We start from the raw sequence: 27,755 nt of genomic DNA on the forward strand, positions 1-27,755 counted from the left end.
TTGCACTCTGCTGGGAAGATCCACGCACTTGGGCAAGCTGAAAGGCTGTGTAGAAATATCCTCAAAGCGAGAACAAGCCGACAATCTAAAAAGATTACATAAACGAGTACAGAAAAATGTGTCACTAAAAAAACTTCAACGATACTTTCATCTAAGTATTTTAATGAATGCAAAGCAACATGCAACCCCACATATAGCTAACCCCTGTGTCAGCAGAAGGGAGAATACAAAATTAGAACAAGTCAATCATACAGGACTTCCCAAGGTGAAGCGTAGGGTTTGAAACCAAATGTAAAACCAATAAAAAATACCTTTGCGGGCTAGACGATGCATTGCAGGATGTAACATATGGTAAAAGTAAAAAAAAAATAACAATTTGTAATAAGGTATTGAGACTGTATAGGAAAGATAGGATTGAATTTGCACAGTCAGAATGTAGCAACATGGCCTAGTGCTCCGAAATTGTTAGCCTTGATTTAGTCACTTGGATCACAACAGGGGCATCGCGGTCGCTCGTGTTCACTCATGTTAACTTCGACATGCAGGCCATCGCGGTGCAGATGTTACGACACCGGATATAGTTGGGCAACCTGCTGCCCGGCTGCATCGAGGCCGTGCGTAAAAGTGCTAGCTGGCAATTTGCTGGTGCTAGGAAAACTCCACGAGAATACACACGATTGCCACGTTTTCACCAAGAAAAATTCAATTGCTCAAAATCTGTCAAGGAAAGCTGCCAAGAAATGACCACACAAATTTGCCATGAAACACACCTGGGAGCTGAAAATTTTTACACGATCCGTGCCAGTTGTATTTGTTTATGGAGAGGAAGAAACACCGTACTTTATCTTGGGGAAACTCCTGTACTTACAATAAATAACATGCTAGCAAAACATAAATAGGTACACAATGGTCACTATTGCAGCCTTTGCAAATACAGCACTGACAGGGGATAATTAAAATAGTTCATGTCAATATATACTATCTAAATATTGCTCTGCAGCAGGCATGAACAGAGCACAAAAGATAATGCCTATCTCAGCTGTAGTAAGTATAAAATATGCAAGCATATATTAATGCATCGATATAAAATTGACGCACACTATTTGTAGACCAGAACAAACTATTTTTGTCAAGATTCATTCCAGGAATAGAGCTGCCATGAGAAATTAAAAGTAATACAGCTGAATCAGCAAAAGGAAATGGAAGCATTGCTGAATTCTAAGCTACAAATGAGCAGAAGCAATTCACCCTGACAGTTATTCTCAAAAAGAGCTTGAGCAGACATGTACCCGATGCTCTAAGTAAAAAAATCTTTGTTGTATAAATCCTTGAATCTTTGTGGAATGCAAACCGGTAGAAACTGTACAACAATGAAGCAGTTTGTCTCATCACAGGTCTTGCTCAGTTTTTTTTTTTCTTCTTCTGCCAGCTTCCAAAACGCTATGTTTCTTCCATCAATTTTGCAACATTCAGATCTCTGCAAAACCTTGTCCCGCTTTCCTCCAGAAACAGCGGTACCTCGAGGCTCAGCAGCTTCTACGAGTCTTCCCGCTTCTGAGGCATGTATATTGCAATGTCACCTTCTCCCGATCGGTCTACCTGCTTAGCTGCCATTCTTTTGGCCTCCATAAGCTTCTTGCGCGCTTCAGCCCTTGCCTTTGCCACACTGTCAGCCTTGGCTGAGTGCTTCGGGCTTGCCGGCACTGAGCGAGATCCCATCTTTTTTGTGAACTTTGATGGTATTTTTACTCCAGGCACCTCCTACAGGAGAACACAACATTTTGCATTAGCTTTAGCAGTGCTCCTTCTGCGCTGTGTTAACTAATTTTGCTTGCATTACAATAATTGAAACACACACTTTCGTTTGAGAGCAAGTTGCTTTTGCATTTTAGTGCCCACTTTAAATGTGCTTCTGATAGTTGCAGAGCCTAAGTTTGTGCTGTGATGCTTTTCAAATGTATACTTAGAGCCTGAAGTTTTCGGGAAATATTTTTTCTAAATTCGGGGAGTAAAAATCGGGTAAATAAATATGTGCTCTAAATTCATACGAATTCGGGTGAAAAAAACTTCCTATACGCAAAATTCAGGGTGAAATCGGGCTCAGTTACTCAAAACTAACTGAACTGGTTCAGTACAGATGGTGATGTAAGTGCGTTTGCTGCCAAACAAGTTAGTGTGCATTCCTACGTACGCCTCTGTGAGGGCAATTTGCCGGGTGAAAATCGGGTTTCACCCTAAAGAGGCAACCTTCGATTCCGGGTGCAAATTCGGGGAAGAATCGGGTGAAACCCTAAAACTTCAGGCTCTATGTATACTCTATGGCAGACAAAGGTGTCACATCAATTTTATGTGTCACAAAAGTGTCACAGTTTCTAGAGCGTACAAGATTGCCATCTCTCATTCAAATCTACCGCTCAGTCAATGAAGTACCTTCATATTCAAACCTTTGTCTCACCCAGTTCTAGATCTTGAAATTGGTGTCCTAACCCAAAATTACCAATTACTAGCAAGTAGTAGTAGATCGGGAGGTTATTATTGTAATGGTTCCAGAAACATGATGAACCAATCTGTGCCCATGATGTCAGCGAACGCAGTCAGAAGCATCGCACTGCCTCTCCCAAACTGCACTTAATTCCAGTGTCAACCCCCTATTCGGATGGTGGGCGTGCCCCAAAGTGAGCGCTTCCCTTGGTTGTGCAATGTCATGCTGACGTCAGTATTCAATACAATAGCTGACAAATGTGCGTGGTATAAGATCGCTCGGACAGAAATGTGTACGAGAAGACACCAATACGCATACGTAGTATACGTGCAGGGTGGTCTGCCAACCATGATAGAAATTGATAGTAAATAACGTAGGCAACGGACAGACACGCGGTCAAGGGATTTTTTTTCTGCCAGGAACATTTGCCACATATTGGTACCATTTTCATTTCATTTCAATCGATGGAAATTTAGTTTCTTGAATTGAGCTCCAAAATTTCCCAAGTCAACCGAACATTTTCTTTACGGAATATGTGGCAAATGTTCCTGGCAGAAAAAAATCCCTCGACCGCATGTCTCTCCGTTGCCTATGTTGTTTACGACGATTTACCGAAGGTTGGGAGGAAAAATGCCGGCCCACTACTGCTCGTATACCGGTGCAATACGTCGGGACGCTGCTGGAAGACGCCGCTATAGTCGCACTTGACAACCGAAAGCACGCTATGTTCGCCAACTTTGTCATGTTGTGCTGTAAGGTTTGTCATAGCTAGGGCCTGACTTTTTCGGGTTTTATTTTTGGCCAAATTTGGGGGGGTAAATATCGGGTGATATTTTTCATTTGAAAATTCGGGTGTATTCGGGTTAAATCCCATTACGGCATATTCTGTCGTCAGGAATTCGGGTGTACAGTAAAACCCGCGGATAGCGATATCGCGTATAACGATATCCCTCGTAAAACGATGGTTCATGATTTTACCGTCAAAATATACATTGGTTCTGTGGGGAAACGACCCGCGCATAGCGATGGAGACCGCGGTTCCGAATATTCGTATAACGATGTTGGACGCTGTCCCGTGCGCGTAACTTCTCTCGCGAGTCGCGCGACAGTGTTCTAAAGCGAGCTTCTCCTAGAGCACGCAGGCGTTAGGTGAAGCCGACTTGTGGAATGGTGACGGTGTAGTGTTGCCAGAAGTTGTCCTGCTATGTTGTCTGGTTCCCTCCATGAGTTCTGATCGCTGTTTTCCCAAGCCACTGCGATGTCACACAGCTTCGCGTTATTTTTTTTAGCATCTGTTTGTTTTTCTTTTGCTACACGCGGGGTGGCGCGCGACTTTTCGGGGACGCGCTATTTAGGTCAGCCCTCGTTTAACGATGTACCCCGTATAACGATGGAATTCGCGATTACCGTCAATATCGTTATACGCGGGTTTCACTGTATTTGGGTGATTCTTTTTGTTTAATAAAAATTTGTCTTAACATGGAACTAATGTTTAGCAATGTTATCAAACTTTATTTTAATGCACGCTTATGAGTGTGCCACGCGACCTGGATGTTTTCGGGTAGATTTGGGTTAAACCCGAATTTTACAGATTTCGTTCGGGGGGTAAATATCGGGCGGATACGGGTTTAACCCTAAAAAGTCAGGCCCTAGTCATAGCGTTTCTTTCCGCGTTTTGTAGTTTGAGTGACAGTATCGTCCATCGCATCAGTGGACCGTCACCTGAAAGTGTGCGCAAATCAAACAAAAGCACCGCAATGACCTTGGTAGAGCACTGACTGCGTTGCGAAAAGCAATTGCCATGGTCGCTGAGACGCGCGTGCCAGAAATCTGCCCGATATAAAACGCGGGTGCACAAATTACGCGATTTCTGTTTTCTTGTCATTTTGAGTGCTAAACTAGGAGTGTGCAAAATATGCGAGTAGGTAAATACGTAGAAGGGTTACGTGTACCTTGGAGCAGTTTGGAGCGTGCCCAGCACACGCTTTTATCTGATGCTCTTTTGCGCGAGCGTGCAATACTTCTCCTGCGACGCTGCATGCCGTAGTAACAGTACACATCGCGCCAATCGCGTCCTTCGACCCAATCGTATTTCCATGAAATTTCGAGCAAAATAAGGGATTCCACGAAATTTTGCGGAATCGCGGAAGACCGGGGGACCTTCAATATGGGGCCGAATGTATGGCTAAACACAAACATGAACTACAGCACCATTGTGTTCTAAAGCACCAAGCTGCGTCAGGTATTGCATGGAGAGAGCCGCAATCTACTAAAGTCCATCGAAGCACGAAAAGTAGCAGAACGTGAACCCTGATGATGAAATCTTTGTCAGATGTGCTATGTATTGCAGATTTCGAGATCTTGAGCAACGGTGCCAACCGTAACCTCTTCGGTAGCAAACACATCGTTCAAAATGTAAAAACAATTGTTGGACAGGGTATATCGTAACATGATGTGATGATACTATGAAGAATAGGTACATGGATGTAAGTATGGATTCATGTATCATGAAAAGCAAATAGTTGTGTGAATGTGGGGAGAACCATCTGTTTTGCTCATTGCTTCATGAAGTCATTTTAGCATGTTGTCATCAGGAGGCAGGTAAAGGGGGTTCCTCGTTATGTCAACAAACGTATTGGGGGTCTTTGAGCTCAAAGTTTGGAAACCACTGGTCTGCACCATTCAAATACGAAAACCTCAACCCACCACTCTTTCTTTATGTGGAGACTTCCAATTTTGCAGGAAGACATCGTTCTCAACAGTGTTACACAGTAGAACACATTCAGCTTTATAGGTTAGGTTAATTAATAACGGAACTTTGTTTTGGAAAGCCAACTTAGAAGGTAAACGGCTAAAAAGACATGTAATACAGACAAATGTGAAAAAAAAAAAAATAAAACCAGCTTGAGTGCACTGTTGCACCTGAGGGATACTTACCACATTTACGGGCTCAACCCAATTATTCTGCTTCAGTGCAGAAAGGTTGTCAAATATGCCGTGCACTTGATCCACTTGAAGCATTACCATGTCCCAAAACCCCGCTAGGTCAGCTCCTGTTGTTTGGAAAGGATCACTGCCATCTTGCTCCTGCGAGCGAAAACACATGTGGACATCTAAATGTTTCCACTCTTGTGTTTCTGAAACACTGGTGTATGAGGTTACACTATATCGTAGTACCCTGTGCAGACTGCCACATGTTATTCATTGTTATTTTCAGAAATAACAGACTGCTTGGGATGGTTAACACATGGAAACACAGTAACAACTGACCACAAACCACGGGGCCTTGCAGCCGTGCCTTACAAATATGTATCCACTAGTATTTGTACACAACTACATTTTACCTGCAGCCTATGACAATAAATTTCTACCCGAAATTCGCATAACAACAGGTACCTTAGGTATACCTGCACAGATACCCACCTATATCAAGTACACACACAGTTTGTCGTTTCATTTTGTGCACCGCGATGTAAGTGAAACGTTCTTATATCAATATATTGCAAGGTCAATCCATTTTGTGCTTTGCAGGTAACAGCAATTTAGACATTAACAACATGATGTTGTGAAGCTCTCTGTTATGCTGAAGTTCCGATACGCCAAATGCATTCCTCAAGGTAGATTGTTGATCAGTGCTGATCATCATAGAGGACAGCGATGGCACTTGACACGGCACTCCAGTGCTATAGCATGAAAACCCATGATTGCTGTATACACCGTAATGTGCTGTTTCCATTATTAGAGATTGTCATAGGTATCGAATAGGCATCACATCATAGACAACTAAAAGCAAATCACGTCATCAGTCAGTCCAGTCATTAGCTTGCTGAGTTAGACATTTCACATTCCAAAATGAACTAAATTATGTGCACACCATACTTACAATATTTTTTAGGCACAGCTCTCTGAAGTGTTGCATTTTCTGTGAAATGAGGAGGTTGCCTTTTCCCACAGCAGAAAGGATGTGACCACGTGCGTCTTCAGAAAGGCCTTGCTGAGCCAAGTCCAATTTTGCAATTTTAATACGTTCCTCCAACCCACTTTGGGTGTCTTCGAGTATCTTTAGGAATGCGTAACCCTCTTTTTCAACTGATGGTGTATGTAATGCCTTTGTTGAAACATTCACAAGTGGCAAAGCTTGACCAAGTGATGACTGTGTTGAAGCTAAAAGAGCAGCAAAAGACACATTCATTAGCTATGCCAATATATTTCTTGTAAACAAGCAATAAAAAGAAAATAACCAGTGTGTATTAATTTCTACCATCAAACCTGCCCAAACACTACCAGAAATATGCATGCAAAGCTGAAATTTGCAAGGTATTTGTGTGTATCTGTGTATTTACAACACAGTTTTCAAAGTTCTGTGTTAGTTGTGATGACTTTGGATCCCCTGGTCCAGCAGTTTTTTGGGAAATCCCCGGTGAATCCCCGGTTTTTTCTGCTTTGGATGGGGAGGTAAATATATCTGGCATAATCGAGTATAACCCTAAGAAGTCCGGCCCTATATATAACGTAAATAAACGTAGAGTGAGGGAGTCTGTCTACGAAGACGACAGACATGTCGCAGCTCATTACTCTGTCGGCACAGGTGCTGAGCCTGACAGATCCATCTTACGGTCCCCTTAAGTCCCCTTTACGTTTCAAGGAACTGCGCATTAGTCATTTCTTCCTTGTAATCCAATTTAAATGGATCTAGTAAGGAGTGAAACAGGTCAAAAGGGGACCAGGTCTCCCTTCCCACATCTGGTGACGTGCAACTGCTGCATGAATAGTATCGGCAGTAGAATCTCGATCATATGAATCTCTAGGGACGCCGGGAAATATTCGTATCATCCAAAATTCGTATGAAAAGAATTAAACCAAATATAAAAATTAAGGCAACAAAATAGGCAATGACTATTCATTTTCCATTAATCTGAGTGAAGAAAGCCTGTCGTAGCGCTTTTGCGTTTCCGTATTGGCCAATGCTGCCGAAATTCACGAAGGCCCAGCACGTGCTGTCCAGACGCGAGTCGCACAACAGGTCCGCAGCACCAGTGTACACCAGCTGCAGTGTTAAGCACTGTTGTCTAGTAAGAAGTACCAGTGTGCTTAACACTGCAGCTGGTAACAAGCAGCAACAGTGCTTAAAACGAGCTTCACCTAAAGGACGCAGGCGTTAGGTGAAGCCGACTTGTGGAAAGTTGACGTATAATGTTGCCAGAAGTATGTTTCATCCATGTTTTTGTGGGATATCGACGACTTGCCGTCTCCCAGCCCAGCCGTCAAACTCTGAACTCGGAACAATGTTATCCGCCTAGTATTGCTTAATAAAGTTGACTTCTGAAGCGAAATTCGTTTTTTCGGACTGCTCGATTATTCGGGCTTTTACGCGATCCCCGCCAAGTCCGAAAAATCGGACAGCAACTGTATATATTTTCGTACCAGCGACTTCAGGTTGCTTGAATTGCTTTCAGTTTGCACCGACATGGTCACAAATTGTCGCTTGTCACCAGAGCGTGTTGTTTCTGCATGGAAACAGGCAATGCCTGTTCATAAGGAACTTAAGTGTGCTTCTTTTCTTCATTAAAAATAAAATGTCTGAATTTGTTGTCTACTTGATTATTCGATCTGTATTGGTATTCGACTCTAAATTATTTGTACTCGATTCGTATTCGATTAGAGCTCGAAAATCACTATTCTCACAGTCCTACAGATCTCTAATACAGTAAACCCTCGTTATATCGAAGTCGCTTTAAACTACATGTATATCTAATATGTATCTCTTTATCTGAAGTACAGTGAAATCCCCGTGCATTTGCATGTATTTACAATCAGATTATTTGAAGTGTGAGGAGAGCCAACTCCGCACATTACAAAGCGTGTGCCCGGCGATAGGTTGCTGGTCACTACCCAGAACATTCCCGAAAGCCGCATTACCCTTCTTTCTTTATTTTCACCAAACACCATCACCCTCGCAACCTCTTTTCCTTCCGTACTGCGAGGAGTGGGACGCACGAGGACAGCTCGTTGATATGGGAGGGAGAGAGAGAAAGAGGGAGAGCGACTGGTCATGTGGCCTTAAAGGAGTACAGAAGGTCATCCAAAAAATTTCAGATTAAGACGTCTGATGAAAGTATTATGTCATTTTACCGGATAGCGCGAAAGGTTTTGATGCGTGCAATTTCTTTCCCAGAAGAAAACTTACATAAACATGGCTCTGTGCGTTCGCCCTTAACTCGCCACTCTGGATATAATGACGAGGAGAAAGTATGATCCCACATCACTGATGACATTACAGGGGGAACTCGTTCTGGTTCACCGGTCAGTGGGGTGTCAGCGCCCTGTCCCTTTGCCGCCGTAAACCAGTTTTGCCCGTGCTCCCAGAGAATTGGGGACCGAAGGAGCGGCCGTATCATGACCGAGCCAGGAGCAATGCTTTCTCAGAACCCCGAACAGCGGAGTAGCAGACGACATTTCTATGGACCAATCAGCGAGCGTGTCCCCTGTAGCATCAGCGCGAGGTCCCAGGCAGATCGCAGGCTGGTACTACTCTCTGCCGCCGTTGCGCACGGTTGCTTTTTGCGGTGTACTTTAAATTCAATTTTTTTTGCGATAATTATGACTCTGTGGTGTGAATTACTTCTCATGGTGCATCTTACTGGCCTACTTGACAGTTATATAGGAATGAAACAGGGTGTTGGAAATGACTTCTGTGCTACTTTAACATGTGGGTGGTTGGATGGTTTTCTTTTGCGTGGCTCAAGTGGTTCGTGACAGAGGTTTGAATTATCCCGAGGTGGAAGCCGCACTACCTGAGTGGTTCGAGAACACCGGGGCTGCGAACCTCCCTGTGCACGGACCCACACTCACCACAAAGGCTGAGACGTTACCATTGCAATTGGGCATGCCGAACTTCAAATGCATCAATGGCTGGCTCGAGCGCTTCAAAAAGTGGCATGCTGTACATAGCACACTTGTCAACGGTGAAAGTGGTGCCGTGAACCAGGATACCGTGGATACGAAATCGGCTTGCAGAATTTCTGGAAGTGTACCCGGACAGTGACACCTACAATCTTGAGGTAGCTGGATTGTTTTATGAACTCCTTCCCAAGCGGACGTACACAACTGCGGACGGCTCTTTGTCAGGCGCAAAGCAAAGCAAGGAACGCATCGCAGTCCTTTACGGAGCCAATGCTACCTATGTTTCTGTTGTCAGTCCCGTGACAGACGCCGAAAGTGTGAACATTGTCGTCAGTTGTCGGGATGTCAACGAAGGAACTTCGGCCGATGAGTCAGAGGAACCTCACGAAATCCCTACAGCGGCGGAGACACAGAATATTTTGCACTTGATTCGCAACAAGGTAGAATGCAGTGGCGGTAACAGTGAACTGATGACGTGCCTGCGGAAACTCTATTAGAAGCTCCTCCCCAAACCCAAGTGACTGCGTTTTTTTGTACGTCAATAAAATATTGTCGCGATGACACGGCATTTTCCTGGGTCTAAATTTACTGTTTTTGAGGAGTCTCCGCTTTTATCGAAATACCGCTTATATCGAATTCTTTTGCAGTCCCATCAACTTCGATATAACGAGGGTTTACTCTCGTTTCTTTTTGAAGCTGTTATAAAGATAACGTTTTCTGAATGTTCCTTCTCAACGACAATTGGAAAATCTATTTAGAAAGGGCATGGGTGACAGCTGCAATGCTGATGCATACAAATAAATGTGGGTGCCCACAAAAAATACTAATGTACGCAGCATTCTCAATGACAATAAGAAAATCGGTTTACCATTGTCAGATAAAGCAGAAGCCTCTGTGCATCCATTCATTCTTGCACTCTTCTGTACACACAAATCAGGCACATCTTCACCTTGTACAAAGGCAAGGTCACCACTGTTGTAACTAATCCCTCTGCTTTCTGAGCTTGCTGGTGGTGTCTTCTCTTCCACATTAAAGAGTTTTGATGCTTTCGTAGACTGCTCAACATACCCAGGAAGGCTTTCTACTGGTGATGCTGACACCTCTGTCAGCCTGAGGTGTTCTCGGAAATTCTTTGTAAGATGTTTGAACACAGGAGGACTACCTGCAAAACACATACTTGCTCTAGCCATCTGTAACATCCAGCTCTAGCCATCTGTAATCTGTTCCGCGAAATATCGCAGAATCCAGAATTCATCGCGCAATCCTTTGTTTGGCACAGAATTTCATGGAATCCGTTACTTTTAGGGGTGTGCGGATATTCGAGTTCTCTAATTCAAATTAAATATCAATCGCTCGAAGTATTTCATTCGCGGATCGAATACCCAATATTCGGATTTCCGAATTTCCGACTGTATTCGCAGAATACGAACGACACCTCCCGAAATTGGGCTTCACCAGACGGTTCCCTGCATGAGGTGAAGCCAGCTTTACAAAACTGCCCATGCTGCAGGACCAACACAGACAGATTGTAGTTTAGCTTAAGATAATGTAATACCCCTGTCAGACGTACTAATTTGGTGTCACTTTCAGCGAGTACACTTGCAGTAAGTGTCATTCTTTCGGAGTCACACGGCATCTTTTAGTGACACTAAATGCAAAGTACACTTACGATGAAGTGAGTTCGCCAAACTCACTTCACTTTGCCTGCGACAATCAAGTACGTAGCCTCCACGGCAGGGATTGCGTAACAAAAAGCTTATTTTTGGAAAAGGAAAGAAACAACCCAATCGGAATTTATTTTTGGACAAATTTGTTAAGACAGCGCTGATTTGTATAAGAAAGACGTAAGGATTTTTGGCGTGATTTACCGGTACTCTCGTTCACAGACTGCCCAGTAGAGTTCGTAATCCACTTCGCGGCAACCATATTTGTTGACATTGCACGGTGGTTAAGTGTTACCGGCGAAATCGTGAAATACTCGCAGTGAAGCACTGAATAATGGAAGACAAAAAAGACAGGGCATCGTGGTCTGAGATAGAAACCTATGCTATCAGAACATGGGAGGAGCAAGCGAAACGCGAAAGTGTATGCTGACATCGCGGGCCAGTTGCACGCGCAAGACATAGTAAACACCACCAAAGAGGTGAAGAAGAAGATTGAAAATTTGTCAAATAAATATACTTGTGTTGGTTCGCAACAATTATATTTATGACGTTCAATCGACTTCGACTGCGAAGAAAATCTTTATGAAATGTTTCTGGACGTAAAAAAAATGATTTTACCAAGAAAGCGTGGCGCACTCCCCGATGTTAGGTGGGTGTTCAAGCTCGCCCATCGTCATCACCATGACTGCTTAGTGACACTTACTTATGCCGTGTAGCAGGAGCCTAGTGAAAGTGACATTACAGGACGGAGTGCACTTCAAATAAGTGACACTAAATTAGTACGTCTGACAGGGGTATTAGCCCAAGTTTATTGTGCATACTACGCCTGACAAAAGGGCGGCGTCCCTCCCCTGTGCAGTTTAGCGGTGGCAGTGGGGGATTTTGATTTGATGTTTTGGAGTTTGCCTTTAAAGACACTTCAGTAATGCCTAGAGCCCAGAAACAAAAAGGGTGTCCTAAGATGTAAGCTCCATCCTATAAAGTTCCTATAAACTCTGTAGATGCCAAAAGATCTTTCGGCAGGTATAAACTGATTGCAGGCGAGAAACCGCATTCTTTGTCAGAGGAGAACACAAGATATCATGCATGTAATGTTGAGCCACAACAGTGCTTTGAATCAGTAAGTGTATAAAATATCTTTCCCACATTATCCAAGAAAATAAAGTGTTTCCCGTTTCAAGCAGCCGGTGACGCCTTGCTGTGGAAAATCGCGGAACTTACAAGTCTGTGCCGTAGCAGAAAACCAGGGGCCTTACGCATTGCATTCAGCTTCCATTTGATGTCATCTTGTATATTTCCAATAAAAATTCAATTCAATTTCATTTTCTTCCCACAGTCACAGCCTCCAGCACGTATGAAGTGGTAGTAGACTTTTTGGTAGAATTTTGGTGCTGATGCAGTAAAAATAGCCCCTTAGGCATAGGAAGGCACAGCTTGGCACAGCATTTGCACTTTTTTGCCATTTTCCCAGATACTTCACTCTCAATGTACAAAACTACATTCTCTGCTGGCAGAGATATATACCCCTGCTACTGGAGCTCGTATGTTTTCTCAGAGTACAAAAAATATTGGACATCATCTTGTGGGGGATGTACAGCAAAACCCGCGGATAGCAATATCGCGTATAACGATATCCCTCGTAAAACGATTGTTCATGATTTTACCGTCAAAATATACATTGTTTCTATGGGGAAACAACCCGCGTATAGCGATGGAGACCGCGCTTCCGAGTACTTGCATAACAATGTTGGGCGCTGTCCCGTGCACGTAACCTCAATAGAATATAGTAGAAGATACAGTAGAATCTCGATGATACGAATATCACGGGGTAGCGGAAAAAATTCGTATAATCCGAAATTCACATCAAAAGAATTAAACCAAAATAAAAATTGAGGCAACAAAATAGACAGCGACTGTTCATTTTCCAATACAGTCAGTGAAAGAGGTAGGTGGTAACGCTTTTTTTGTCTCCGTATTTGGCCAATGCTGCTCAAATTCGCGAGATGATTCAAAAGGCCTAGCACATGCTTTCCACCCGCGAGTTGCGCGACAGTGTTCTAGAGCGAGCTTCACCTAAAGCACACAGGCGTTAGGTGAAGCCGACTTGCGGAATGGTGACGTGTAGTGTTGCCAGAAGTTGTCCTGCTATGTTCCCTGGTTCCCTCCACGAGTTCTCATCGCTGCTTTCCCAAGCCAGTGCTATGTCACACAGCTCCGCGTTTTTTTTTGCATCTGTTTCTTTTTCTTTTGCTACATGCGGGATGACGCGCGACTTTTCGGGGACGCGCTATTTATGTCATCCCTCGTTTAACGATGTATCCCGTAATACGATGGAATTCGCGATTACCGTCAATATCGTTATACGCGGGTTTCACTGTAATACCTAAAGCACTACTACACTGACTACATTAGTAATGACAACACCACTATTCAAAAGTAGAGTCTGAGGCTTGCGGGAAATATTTTTTGCCAAATTTAGGGGTAAAAATTGGGTGGAAAACATCAGCATCCAATTCGAGTGAATTCAGGTGTAAAATTTCTGGTATTATATGACACAGGTAAAAATTTGATTTATCAGGCTTGTTATACACATCACAAATGTAAAAAGAAAACAGCTTTTAAACTAACTAATAACACTGTCTGTGACAAAATGAGGACTCTGTTAAAAGGTCTATGGCAATTCAAACCTGCATTGAGTGGAACGGTAATTCAAATCTGCATGATGATGATGCAAACCTGTACATGGATTAAAGCACACTATTTCGCTTAACGTGACTCTGTTACAAGTCTTCACGTGAGAAGCGGTTTCGTTTTCGTTCCTGCGTTGAAGTAGGAGAAATGAGTGTCGGAATTCAGTTACGTTTGGCGATTCGTTGACAGTTCTGCTTATTTTGGCTCCTGACTTCTTCCTTTTCAGAACTATCTAAGTTGCTACTCAGTTGCTTGGCGCTGGGCGTTGTTTCGGCCATCCCGAAAGGGCGTGACACATGCGGAACTGCAAGAAGCAACGCGCGCTGCGGCGTTGTTCCGACCATTTCTAGACGCGCGCACTTGGTGTACGTGTGACCTCAGAAAACCCAACTTTTAACGTGCACGGAGACTTTACGTTGTAATCTGTCAACCGCTGATATTTGCGTGCAAACGATTGTGGTCGACGAACGTGGCAACATTGGCGCACGTCACTCGCTCCGTCAGCATCACATGCGTTTCGGGTGGTCATCCGAGAGCGTTTCTTCGAAGCTCGTACGAGGCCATGGCATACATGAGACGTTCTGACGCTGGAGAAAGTGCATCCCATGCTTTTCGCCCCGGTTTGGGTAGAAATCGGGTTTTACCCTATTCACTAAATGTGCGATTCGGAGGGTAAATTTGGGGAAGAATCGGGTAAAACTCGAAAACCTCAGAGCCTACTCATATGGAACGTGTGGCACTTACGGGAACGCCCACGAAGTGGTTGCGCTGAGCAAGAGAGGCTCCTTTTGCCCACAGCGGAATCTACAGCGGCAGGTCTTGCTGAAGTGCGAGTACGAGACCTGGCTACTCGCTCGGCTGCTTCTGCACCATAGAGTGTGGCAATGCGCTGCTGCACGAGAGACCGTGAAGGCTGTGCTTCCTTTGTCCCATTGCTGCACTTGCCATTAGCAGTGACTTCGTCTTTCTGTAAAACAGGATGTTAAAGATGACCGAGGACATCTGCTAGCATGAATTCTGGTTGGCCATTTAAGATGTGGTTTGAAAGAAAGAACACTGATGCCCAGAAGAAATAATGCATCTATGCTTCCTTACCATTCCTCAACACTACCAGGGTACAGTAAGGAGCATCTGTGTGTTTTAGTATCTGTGTATCAAACCCAGACGGGATTTTGTTGGTGGCATTACGCTTGACATGTGGTTTCAGTCTTGGTCCTGTTCTTTATTGGTCATACCTTAAATACCATATCTACTCACTTATAGAAAGCACCCCTAACTCGAGAGCCCAAATTTTGGTACTTTTTTTCCCACCATCCTCCTGAGACCCAGACTTTAGTGGCACTCCCAGACTTTAGTGGCACAGCTGGCTCATATTGACAACATGAGGCAACGTATCGAGTGCCCGTGGGACAGGAACGAAGTAGAGAATGAGGAGGCATAGAGGAAAAGTAACGCCATAGTTGACACCCAATGAGGAGGACACATTCCATATGATGAGGGAGAGCGATCGTTAACAGTATGATTTAATTTTGTCAACCAACGTGCTTGGAGTTGTCAGTTTAGGTTTTAACCAGCGATGGTCGGACCAGTGAGACGCGAGAGCTACACATCCAAGTTAAAGCTCACGGCAGTCCGCCCTGCTGAGCAACATAGAAATCGTGATGCTCCTAGTCATTTTTCAGTGAACGAAACACAGGTGCGTAACTGGAGAAAACAGAATGGGAGCCTTGTGTCTGCAAAGGTCCACATGGCATTCCGGAGACCGAGCGCAGCACGTTTCCGGAAATCGAAAGTGCCATTCTGACCTATGTACACAAACTTAAACAGAGGGGCCTGGCAGTGTCGTCGGAAATAATACAGACACATGCAAGACAAATGCTCGCAAGATGGGAAAAATTGCCACAGGTGACTTCAAGACAAGTAATGGATGGACACCCTGCTTCAAGCATCACTGATTTAGTGTGGGAGGCCGGCGATGACGATGACACGCTAGGAGGAGGCGAAATATCGTTGGTTTCCGGGGAGTCTGACACCGATGACTTGGAATAAAGGTGGGGTTTATGTACCTCTACTATGGTGTTTCAATTTTTTACCCGCATTTTGCTCGCACGGGGGAGGTCCGACTTATAAGTGAGTAAATATGGTACTTAACCAAGCCTTGTAGAAGTGTCATACTGTACATCAGGGTATTCTGTAGCTGCACATGATAAAGGGCAGTTTCGTTATGTGCCAACTTTCACAGAGCCTTAGACAGCCATAACCGCAGTAGTGCCGGTTCTACCCCCTTATTTCACATGCACCAACTAGAGGAATTCAGCAGATGCAAGTATGATGCTAGAAGTTTCACCTACCCACCTATGCTGCCCACACACCAGACATAGAAGCAAAACTGACACATGGTGAACACTGGAGTAGAAGGCAAGCAAGCTGGTGTAACAGACTTGTAAGCAACATATTCCTTGAGTATAAAGAGAAAGAGATATGTTGCCTACATGACACACATTCTCCAACTGAGCAAACATTCAAAGCTATACGCAAAGTTGCAAACATTGCCTTTGAGATACAGCAGTGGCACGGAGTTACCTTCAAGGAAGGAATTATAGATTGATTACAGCTTGAGATTGCATCTAAGGCACATTAAAGGTCACGTCAATAAGTGAGCAGATTTCAAAATGCAGTGCTTCTTGTATACAACTTCATTACATAATACAGCAGATACCCAAGAAAGTGAGCTGGCTGTGCGCGTGATTGCTGGTGAACCAACACATGGACCAATGGAACCTAAGTTTACTCCAGCATGGTACATGATACACGTCAATGCAGACCACGGCGGCATAATCTTTCTACTGACAGCGATGAACGTTGTAGTTACCGTAAAAATAGTTAACTTCGCAGCTTTGATAATTCGTGAATTCGTGTGGGTGTGGGAGCGCGTTTCGGGAATATTTCGCGGGACCTTACTTTCGCGAATTTGTGTGGAGGAGGAGGATGGAAACAGAAGTCGCGGGGTTGGGGGTTCGTGACACTGACGACAGTAAACAACAGACTTCTACATGCCGGATATGGCTTATAGAGGCTTACTATGACCTCCAATCCCGTAGCAATGACATATGTGCTGGTTTTGTGAAAGCAGGTATCTGCAGTGCCAAGTGACACACCACGCGAATAAACTACTGATGTTGAAGTGGCGTTTCAATTATAGAAATGTTTGACAAGAACAAATTTGTGACAATAAAGGTTATCAAGCGAGTCATTTCAAGGTCGTAAAAAGGTCAAGTAAGTCTTAAGGTTCAAGTAAGTTTGTGGAGCTGACGTCGTTGCAAATTCCTGTGCCCACACTTTATTCATCCCCGCTACCTATATTTCGCTGATCCTCGATTTCGCAAAAAAAAGTTCAATCGCTACATTCGCGAAAATTAAGTCCTCGCAAAAATTTCTACTTTTACAGTACCATAGTAAGATTTCCACACCCTTCTGAAGAAATAGGAATCCACCAACCTGAAGCCGAATTCGTTCCATATGTAATGGAGATGGCTTCTGAGTGGTACGAGGTGCTGGACTGGGGTCCCGGCTTCTACAGAACTGACTATAGCTTGTGTACCCATTAACAGCACAGCTGATGCCCAGGTAAGATGGCCTATGCTCCATGGTTGTGGAAGACAATCTCTCTACAGTGCTTCCTCCCACCTTCAGGTAACCATTAGAAAGCTGTACTGCAGAGCCATCTGGTGTGCTGTGACAACATTACAGAATAAGTTAAAATATATTTTAAAAAATAGCAGAGGGCTGAAAGGCATTAGAATCTGATGGAGAACTTGCAGGTGCTGCTCAATACGTAGCTGGGATAAATGACAAAATTCAGGGGGACCATACACGCATTTTTCCATCACTTAAGTTATTCAGATAATTTTGTTCGAAAATCGACCATCGTCAGGGAAACAAACATGATACAGTAATACATAATAAATGACCAATGGTAAGTTGGCATTTCATGTCACATGACATGCCGACTGTCAAGCAGCTTTGCTGCTTTTTGCCAGGCCCTCAGTATTCATGTATTTTTGTATGAGTAAATAAAGACAATAATAACAAAAAAAAAAACATGAGAAAATTCACAAATTGAAACAAACTGAACTGCTTCAAGCTGAGAAAAGGATGTGACTTCTACATGCAGACACATGGACAACTTCATGCTAAAACAAGAAAAGGATGGACAAGGAGAAATGCTTGTGCTGTTCAATCCACAAGACAGCAACGTAAAGACATTCACGTGCAAGGTCCACTGCCAAACGGTGCATGCATTTGTAATGTAATCGTACGAAGTGTATGATTATGCAGTTTTCTTATTCTGCATTCACCAACATTACCACAGAGCTTTAACAAACGCAAGAGCAAATGTGCAGTTCAACCTCATATTAAACATGCAATACACCTTACGCACAGAACACTATCTGAAATTCTGTTGACGACAACAGTCTGGAAGAAACAAAAATTACCATTAAGTTGGGTATAAAATACATACACAGAAGAGCATTTATAGTCATATTGCACAGAGCCAAATACCAGATGTGAGAAGGGCACGAGACTCCATGTGATGGCAATCGTACTAAGGCATTCTACAAAATTTTCTACAAATTTGTTCTCATGAATTGCAACAGCAAAACATTTAGCTATAATAGTTTGTTAAACTGCAAAGAAGGTCGATTTTACAACCACCGAAAATGCTACATCATCTCTCGCCATATTTGCTTGATTATTAGTGGCTTTACATTACATGACGGTTAGGACCATGAGAGATGCCCTAGTGGCTGGTCTGTGGATTAATTTTGTCCACCAGAGAAATCTCTTACGTGCATTGAACTGAAATCTAAACACAAGGTTTAGGCCTTCGCAGAGGATGATGAGTCTTAGCAACTTGTAGCGTACCAGGAAGGTTTGCTAGATCTAGGCCTCCATGAATTACACTAACGCTGAAACCTTTATGATACTCCCATAGAAAACTTGAGCTGAACTTATTTTACTTTGCGCTCACATGACCCAGAATGGTGTCGTTAAATGACGAAAATATGACTATAAAATATGACTATGATGAACATATGTGTTTTTATGTACATATATTAGAAAAGTGTGATGACATTTTGCTTTGTCTGTTATGGTCACCTGCTGTCGAAGAGCGCTCCAGCCAACGTCCAGCATTTAAATGACCTCAAATTAGCACTGTCTCAAATTTCGATAGATTTGACGAGGGCACACGAAACAAATTGCACGAGCTGGAAGCAGATCAAATCAATCCAAGAATGTTATACATTTCAAATAAACACAGTACATAAGCGTGGCTACTACACTGACTATCTTTTGAGACGTGGTTTAGAGAATGTTTGTAGCAGATTCATGTCTATGGCCTTTTTTTCACTTAAATTTGGTCGTTAATTTGTACATACTGTCCATTTTGTTTTCTCTGTGTGTGTGCCTTTCAGTACACGGTGGGTCCAATGTGTTACTTTATCCTAAACAAGTAAAATATCACGTTGCAGTGAATGCAACATGGAAGAGACAATGCAATTTAGCGGCTTCCTGGATTTGAGCATGCCACCATGAATACCATCATGAATACTAATCAAAATTCACCGAGATGTAATTTTGAGTGACCAAATGTATTGTACACTTTACTTGCAGTTGACAATCCAATGTGTTTTTGGACCTGTGACTACACCACATGTTTACATCCATACAATGCATATATAGCAGCAAGATTTCCACAACTCCCTGATGACTATAAATGGCCTCCAGTGTACCTGGTGATAAGCGGCAAGGCAAACATAAACAAGCAGAAGGAGCAAGCCAATAGGTGGACACACACATATACAGGAAGGTGGTGCTTGTAAATCTCTCCTCGTGCAGTGACTCCTCCACAACTGACCCATGCCCGTGAGGGGACATATTTCTGCTGCTGCCTCCAGACACTGCCACGCTGCGAAGTGTCATCTCCGAAACGTCCTTTGTTAACCTGTTCCAGTCACGGTTCTGAGAGTCACTTGCTTCCACATCCAGTGAACAGGCTCCAATTGATTCAGTGGACGGCACTTTCATGCCCAAAGGATCCATAGGAGGAGAGTGCACCACGATCCTATGCTGCAGGCTTAGCGTCTGCGGAGGCTGTACCCGTCGACTATGGTCGCCAAAAGAGAATAGAGAAGAATAGTTTGAGCAACACAAAGAAAACATTGCAAAATACCACTAGCTACTGTAATTTCACCACATTAGCCGCGTCTTATGCAATATTTTTTCTCTCCCGGGTGCTCTGCGGCTCATCTGATGACTAGTTTCCCCTGGTATTTTCCCCATACGCCGGTTTTAATGAAAGGGTCGACAGTGTCTCTGGCCCTGCCAATGCACAAACAATGCGTAGCAGGGGTGCGTCCACATTCGAGTAGAATGACCTTCTGGTGCATTCCCCCAAGCAGCTCGAACAAAAGTGGTGACAATGATTCATGTCTGCTGGAAGGCCACTGACATGTCGATCCATGAAAAACACGCAACAAGGGCACAGTCCGATATTGGTAGAACACTACAACTGACCTCCTTTGTTGTACACCATGCCGACCCCAGAGTATGGACCACAGGGTTTATGGCCTTCCCTACGGTCTCCTTTGTCCCACAAACCAGTCGCGTGGTATTGCTTATCTGCCGGACAATTTTCAAAACGTTCCTAAAAAGGGTTCCTGCGGCTTATCTGCGGTGCGGCTTATACGCGTGAAATTACTGCAGTAATAAAAACTTCCTGTGGAACAGGAAAATGATGTGAACCTGAACAATAGCACTGGTGAAAACCTTGACTTTGTGTGAGACAGAACTAAGTTTGGAGTTCAAACGTATATGGACCCAAGAGCAGCATCAAAAGGCAGATACCCTGTTACACTGTCATTTCTGGACCTATGGACCTAAGTCGGTTGAGGAGGTTTGAACTACCTTTTGCAGCTATTCTTTTGACTAATCTGAACCAATGCAGAACCTGAACAAATATTTTCCTGCCCAGTTTGATGTTCCGCACGGAAGTTTCATTTTGATTTACATTGTACTTAACAAGGGAATGCTGTATTACACGCAGCTTACTAATTTGGATCACACGCACAGTGCGGCAATAGTACAGAACCGACCCCTAAGTATTCTCCTATGTGTGCATTTCCCAAGCTATGCAGCACCTGTTCTACCCTTAGGTGTCCCAGATTCATGAGACTCCTCATCCCCCATGAAGGATATGTATACACAGAATGCCTTATGGCCTTTCTGACCTTTCACTAATGGTCTCACTCCAGGTGCTGTGCTTTTTCCCTGTTGATGCATTTATCAGTAGCCCATACCCAGTAGACCTTTATGCGTTTGTAGAACCAGTACAAATAATTCGTTGGTATAATATCGTAACATCATTAAGTAAATCATGTCCAAAATTTATTACTATGCATCAGGTAATCATTAACATTTGGCTAAGTAGATACTGAATGCTTCTGAGCATATCTCAGCACAGTGTGAAAACATTAAATGACCACTAACAGCTCACTAGACAGTCATAATTTGGTCTCGTCAAATATTAGACCATTATCAACGTTCAATAGCCTGTCAAATTGCTTTAGGGCAGTAGTCACGTCGTGTGAAAGAATGAGCAAACACTTGATTCTCTCCTAGCATGAAATGCACCAGTTTGGATTTGGACGCATCAAATGAGCTCAGATTCAAAAGCTTATGTTTGGGACTGTGCATTTTTTGGCACAACAACATCTAAGGACAAAAGCTTATGCGAGACCATCGCACCATAAGCTGCCTTACACACACTTTCCAAAATGGAAGATGCCTGTGCACAAGGATGCCCTATGCTATAAATGCAGGAGAGACCGATCATCTCTCGCAATACTTGCCACTATACAAGCCTGCTTTCAAAAGGGGCATTCAAGCATGCATTTTTAATTTCCTGGCCCCATAGTAATATTAGAACATTTGAAAGTTAAGAATATTATCCTTCCCAAGCAGCACAACATCTTGGTCCAATATTGGGCCAAGATGTTGTGCTGCTTGAGTTGTGATCAGGGTTGTTTGGATTTTATCCACACAATTTAATCCTGATTTTTTTTAGATTTCGTCCAGATGCTATGTGAAGGACAATCGTAATTCAACGTCACACGGAAAACTCCCGCTTCATTTTATTGCAGTGTCGGCTGTTTACAAAAGCCCGGGTACACGCAACATTTAACTTTTTTTTGAACTTTGTAATTTTTTAACTTGACTTTTTGAACTTTTTGAATTTGATTTTTTTCCAGTTTTCTTCTACCTCTGCCCATTCAGGGGGAGGCTTTCTTCTGCTTCCTGGAGACATTGTAACTGAAGTACGACAGCTAATGTCAGGCGTGTAGCATCTACACCATTCACCCACACGTGCATGGGACTCTACCTTTCGGAAAACAATGGAAACTCATTCAATGTTACTGGGACAGGCAGTGTCATCAGCCGAAACTATGAGAGGTCACACGAAATCAGGAAGAACAGCAAAACACATTTGTTTTTACTCTGTGTCACATTTCTAGGCTTGTCTATATTCTCCAAAAATATCCGGGTTTTACCCAAAAAAGCCCACTGGAGAGGATCTTTTTAAAAAATATCTGGATTTTTTGCAACCCTGGATGTGGTTTAATAGTCACAGAAACATTTACAATTCTATGACCAAGATTCTTGTAGATCACTTCCATTACGAGGAAGGAAGTCAGTACACAAGAAGAGCCAAGACAAGTTCACTAACGCAAGTGTGGTAGCACGAGTTCTCTTTCACTCTGTTTGCTTGCTCTGCCCTACTTTTAAGAGCAGACTGTCAAACATTCATTTTCATGTGGCTGCAGTGTGTCTAGGCTATTCTAGTAACCTGTTTGTTACATTCCTCATAAATAAAGAAGAGCCCGACATAAAAAGCAGACACACCCTTTTGCTTTCTCAGAGTCGTTTAGCTGACGTGAAGCCCTTGCACTTTTTCTAACTCCAGATAAAAATCATGCAATATAAATTGAAGTTCACGAAAACTATAATATGAAAGGCACTGGGTGTAGATCATAAATTTGTGGCCTCCTAGTTTATTCTAAGTGAAGGTCACACATGTGCATGGCAGACAGGCAGGCATAAATCTGCTCTGACCAGTGTCAATTGCGTAACTGTGGCCGTAAGCTTCACTTAGAAAGGCACCCACACTCCGGTCAAGGCGACAACGTGGCAAGGTTAACCCAGCCCACTTTCTCCATGTGTGGGGTGTATGAATACTCTATCATTCACACACATTAAAGCTGGCATAACTCCATGTGGTCACCACCATTTGTAAATAGTGAAATGTCGAGACTATCACTGATGTTAACTGGCCACAGGTGTGTTAATCAGAACATATTAGAGGATAATTATTACCTTGTTTCTGGTACAACCAAGGTGCTGGTGTCTGCACTCACGCTATGAGGCAGGGATGACTGCTGATGTGATGTGTCATTTCTAGTCTGAAGCAAAAAAAAGAAAAGAAAAAGGTTCTATTCAAGAAATGGAACATATAACATGTAATAACTTGGAGCACATGGTTATAAAGCTTACTTCCTATTGTAGCAGTAAGTTTTTTGAATAAGTGCTGAGTAACTGCTGGTCAAACATTTGTTAAAGAAACATAAAAACTGTCTTCTGATTTAGAACAATAACTGAGACTTGGACAACGGGGAATGCCCTTGGCAGTAACACAAGAGGGAGAGAGAGAAAAACATGCTGAAAACTATGCTCCCCATTTACTCTGTGTCATGTCAGGAAATCCCAGCTACAGTGCAGTATGCTGCATGTGTGTATCACAATATTTCCTGGAGACACCACAAAATTATGTTTATCAAAACTTCTGTATCAGTGTTACCAGTGCAGGAACCTGTATCTAATTGCAACTGTTTGGAGTGCACTAGCTCTGAGAGGACAAATACCGTAAAAGTGTGGAATATATTTTCACATTTTGGAGTGAGTTTGAGCTGGAAAATAATTTGCGGGAACTTGAATTCTCAAAAGACACGGGCCCATATCCACTGGTCACTTTAGAGGTCAGCCCCAGGTCAGGTTATGAATAAAGAAGAGTAGTATTCATATTCAAGGTCTAACACCGTAAATGGTATGCGCAATTCACGGGTACATAAATTCGCGAATTATTCGTGCATGTGAAAAACACGAAAAATACGTCCATGTGAAAAAAAGAAAACGACTTTTACAGTAAATGTTATAAGGCTAGTTAATAATGTTATATAGCTATTGTGCCACAAAAATGTAGCTTTGACAAAATGTAGTTTGACATTTTCTATGTGCTGACTATTGCAGCGTGTGTAGTATATTTAGAACAAAAATCTGCACAAATGACAGAAGTAGGTGTACCACATTTTGTGTCTCGCATGAATTGTTAGGAAAGCATTACCATCGTGGGAAGTGACCTGTTTCATATCTGCAGAGCTACTTCAATGGAGGAAGTTTAAGAGGGCAAGTGTGCTTCCCTATCAAAATATTTGCCTCTGAGCATACAAAAATTGGTGATCACATTCTAATTCTCTCCCTCCTGTATTCAGAGGTTGAAGATGCAAAGGACTTCGTACTCATAGACTATCAGCAAATGGTAAAGCTGAGGGAGTGTGCAATAGCCATTTTTTCTCCCTAACAGAAAGGGCCTCATGAAACCCTATTGTTGTTATGTTCATCAATGTGACATGTGACACTACACAGTTCTCTTGCTTCAACATTGTTCTGTCAGAAAGAACTGCAAAGCAACTATGTAACTCAAAATGTTTCGTGCTTCAAACAAGATGGCCCGGATTACATGCTACAATCACTAACTGAATATCATGCTCAGATTAAGTACGATTCACACATGCAATTACTTAGTAAGTCATACAGTATCAGTGGTGACACCACGTGACTAAAGAATAACAGAGTTGAACAGGAGTAAGACAGTATTCATAGTAGAGTACAATACAGAATCAAGTCCAACAGAATTATGATCACTAGCAAGACCTCATGATGCACAGATAATGCGCAAACAGAGTATGACCTCAGCCCCCACATGAATCGAAACACACATACGACATTCAACAGAAGAAAGAAAAAAACTTGAAGCACATCTACCTGAAGTCATGTACAACTATGAATTGTGAACACACATGTAGTACTTGCTGATGCATCCTTGTATCTGCAGGTCATGCAGGTAAAGCAACATGTAACAAACCAGGAATGTAACAACTTTCAAATGGTGGCACTGTCAAGGACAGTTCTGTCTGTGAGCAGAGTTTGAGTGCTCCTTTATATTTTTGTATTCCTTTGTTCCGTGCTCTTGAGCTAACTTTGAACTAACAAAGTTTGAGCGAGAGCTTGTCTAGGCTGTTCTCTCTACTACAGACAAGATGTTAACAGTGCAACGTAAACAGAATGTTAGAAATTACAAGTGTTACTCGGCTTGATAGTAATGCGGGAGACTCGGCAGACTTTTAAGTCATCGGCACTAGATCGCGTTTACAAGAACAGATGAACGGGAAACTTAACCCAGAGTGGAAAAGGGAAACTAGAACTTGTGTTCACCACAATGCTGTACGTGAACAGTGTCCAACACTGCAATCATGCCCCAGGAAATTGCTTAAAGTAGGCAGTAGTCTTCCTGTACCAGCTCAGAATAAAATGTTGAAGAAGGAGGAGATATCAACACACATGCCCACGAGGTGCAAGCATGGATGCATGCAACTTTACGTATCTCATCAAGCAAATAGAATGGGCTGGTCGGCAACAAACAAAAACAACAACAAAAAGGGGAACTTGGTCCGGCTGAATCTCACGTGCAGAGGCAAAGTACAGGGATCCTACGGGCACATTCAAAGCCATTCTCGGTACCTGGTAAGATGATTCACGCTTTCCATCCACCGCCTTTGCCGTGCCACTTGCTGCGTTCGAGACATGTGCCTCGACGTTGTGGCGGAGAGCACAACGAAAGGCACTTGCAAACCGTGCACTTCGAGGTCCTTTGGACTGACTAGGTGAAAGCTTTTGCAGAAGAGCCCATTCTCTAAAGTCCAGGTCACTCTTTGTAACTGGGACGGACTTTCGAGGTAGTCCAAAACAAGCCGAGGTCGGCCGTGGCGGCAGCTGTTGGGCGGGGGCAAACATGCCCGTCTTAGCTGTCCTAATGCTTAACGTGTTCAAAGCAGGTTGGCTTCCACCTCGACATTTCACAGCACCGGCAACTCGATGGTCCTCGAGGGATGCCATATACTGCTCTTTCCCTTGCAGAGCAAGTTCAAGGGATTGGTCACTTCCATCCATGCTCTCTCTACCCGCGACAGAGCCATCAATGTCCTTCTGTGAGAACTCCACCACTATCCAGGGCTTTGATTTTGATTTGGAGTGCTTCTTAAACCGTGGCGAAAACTTCTTGAAAAAACTAGATAAGCTGAGGCTACTGGACTTTTTAGGGCTTGGAAACGAAATCTCGCGTGAAGATGTGGAGGGGAGTGTGGACGATTTGTCAATGTTATGAACCCCCTTGGGTGAGGACGGTGCACTTTGAGACAGAGAAAATGCTTTCAATGTAGTTGCACATGAGGAGTATGACTGTCGCGAATCAGACCGCAAGCTCGTTTGAGATGCCATAAGATGTATTGCTTGCGCGTAGCTTTCGCTTCTGTAGTGTTCGAACCTTGCAAACACTTCCAAGTACTGAAATATATTGTAAGGCTTTGGTCTTGACAGGGGGGCTGCCTTCGGTGTGATATCTTCTTCTGTAAGTTGGGGGCAGCTCATATTCCAAAGCTTCCTTCTCACCACTCTGCAACTGTTCTACCCCGGACAGGCTGGAGGTTGGAATTCCTCGCGCATGGGAACTAATTATACCCAGAACAAGCTTCCTAGTGATAATGACGGCGAAGCTTGCCAGCAACACACTGAAGCCCACTGTGGGGCCCTTAATTTGGTTCACGGCCACCCTTAAAACTTGATTCAAACAACGGCACGGATGCGAAGTAAAGCTAAGAGCTCACGGGTACATTTTAAGGCTTTCTACGCAGCGAAGTGTTTTATAACTCGGTGCAACATGGGGCAGGCTCATTGACATGCACGAATCCCCGGTACAACGCCCAATTCTATCCATATGACTAGCATAACTGCAAACGCACGCGGAAGCCAGGGTATGCCAAGCGGGCTTGATTCTCCCTAAAAGGCATGGACGCAAGCGGAAAAAAAAAAGATGCTCTGCAATTTACCATAAACACTGCGCAAAGTACGACAGAGAGATGAATGGGGTTTTCATCATGCGTCAGCGAAGTAGATGAGGTGACAAGGAAGGTGAAACGCCGATGCACAAAACTGCATGTCAAACATGAAAATAAGCCTGGATGACACACAAGTGCGGCCGCATTACTCCACGCCGGGCATCGCTGCCCGAGCTGCAGATCACGAACCTAAAATACACAGCTACGTAAGAAAATGTGGCTGCGGAACATGTTTCTTGTCTCAAGCCTTGGAAGACGCAATGCACCGCGCAGTAAACGCTTCCAAACCCAGAGTCAGTTCACACTGTATCATCCGCGGCGCGTTATTCAGTCGGAAATTACATACAGTGCTTCCTATACTCACATATGTATCAGTCCCGGCACAATTTTCGCACCGTCGTTCACTGCTCGTACAACGATTGGTGAATATTGCTCAGCCGGAACACACTTCGAGCCAGGTGCACTGCGGCTGCCAGCACTTTCAGTAAGGGAAGCGACGAAGTTCCCCTACCCACCCAGATATTCACAGAACACAGGAGGGTTACTGACCGGAAGTGATGTTCTTTTGTAGATTTCGCAAGTCCAAGTCCGCAAAGGTAGAGCAGACCTGCACGTTACAAAGGGAATAGAATGCAAGACGTGGCGGCGCTGTCTTCCGGTGCCTTTTCCTCTCTCGCCCTTTCGCACTCTGAAGCGCTTGCTACGACCGACTTTTGTGGTCTCGCG

At 43.6% G+C, this 27,755-nt stretch overlaps 1 protein-coding gene across 2 annotated transcripts; it reads right to left on the reverse strand.

Annotated features, from left to right (window-relative positions):
* Positions 1-142: 142 nt before the first annotated feature.
* LOC135386022 (uncharacterized) lies at positions 143-27,320 on the reverse strand. 2 transcript variants are annotated; one of them, XM_064615731.1, is made up of 9 exons: positions 25,657-27,320; positions 23,176-23,261; positions 19,661-19,909; positions 17,239-17,473; positions 14,485-14,707; positions 10,254-10,547; positions 6,366-6,646; positions 5,420-5,569; positions 143-1,761 (listed from the first exon to the last, which is right to left on the reverse strand). In XM_064615731.1, exons 1-9 carry the CDS (start codon positions 26,560-26,562, stop codon positions 1,537-1,539), a joined length of 2,649 nt encoding a protein of 882 aa, XP_064471801.1. In that variant the 5' UTR covers positions 26,563-27,320; the 3' UTR covers positions 143-1,536. The 2 variants fall into 2 exon arrangements, with proteins under 2 accessions (XP_064471801.1, XP_064471800.1); XM_064615730.1 differs by having other exon boundaries at positions 19,601-19,909; positions 25,657-27,319.
* Positions 27,321-27,755: the final 435 nt, after the last annotated feature.

This window comes from Ornithodoros turicata, chromosome 2 (assembly GCF_037126465.1).
Source record: "Ornithodoros turicata isolate Travis chromosome 2, ASM3712646v1, whole genome shotgun sequence".
Classification (NCBI taxonomy): domain Eukaryota; kingdom Metazoa; phylum Arthropoda; class Arachnida; order Ixodida; family Argasidae; genus Ornithodoros; species Ornithodoros turicata.

Coding starts and splice junctions, on each gene's coding strand:
- LOC135386022 (XM_064615730.1), bottom strand. CDS start 26,562: ATGAGCTGCCCCCAACTTACAGAAGAAGATATCACACCGAAGGCAGCC. Junction 10,548..14,484: donor ACCACTTCGTGGGCGTTCCC/GTAAGTGCCACA, acceptor TGTGTTTTGCAG/GTAGTCCTCCTGTGTTCAAA. Junction 6,647..10,253: donor TTCTGCTTTATCTGACAATG/GTAAACCGATTT, acceptor CTGCTCTTTTAG/CTTCAACACAGTCATCACTT.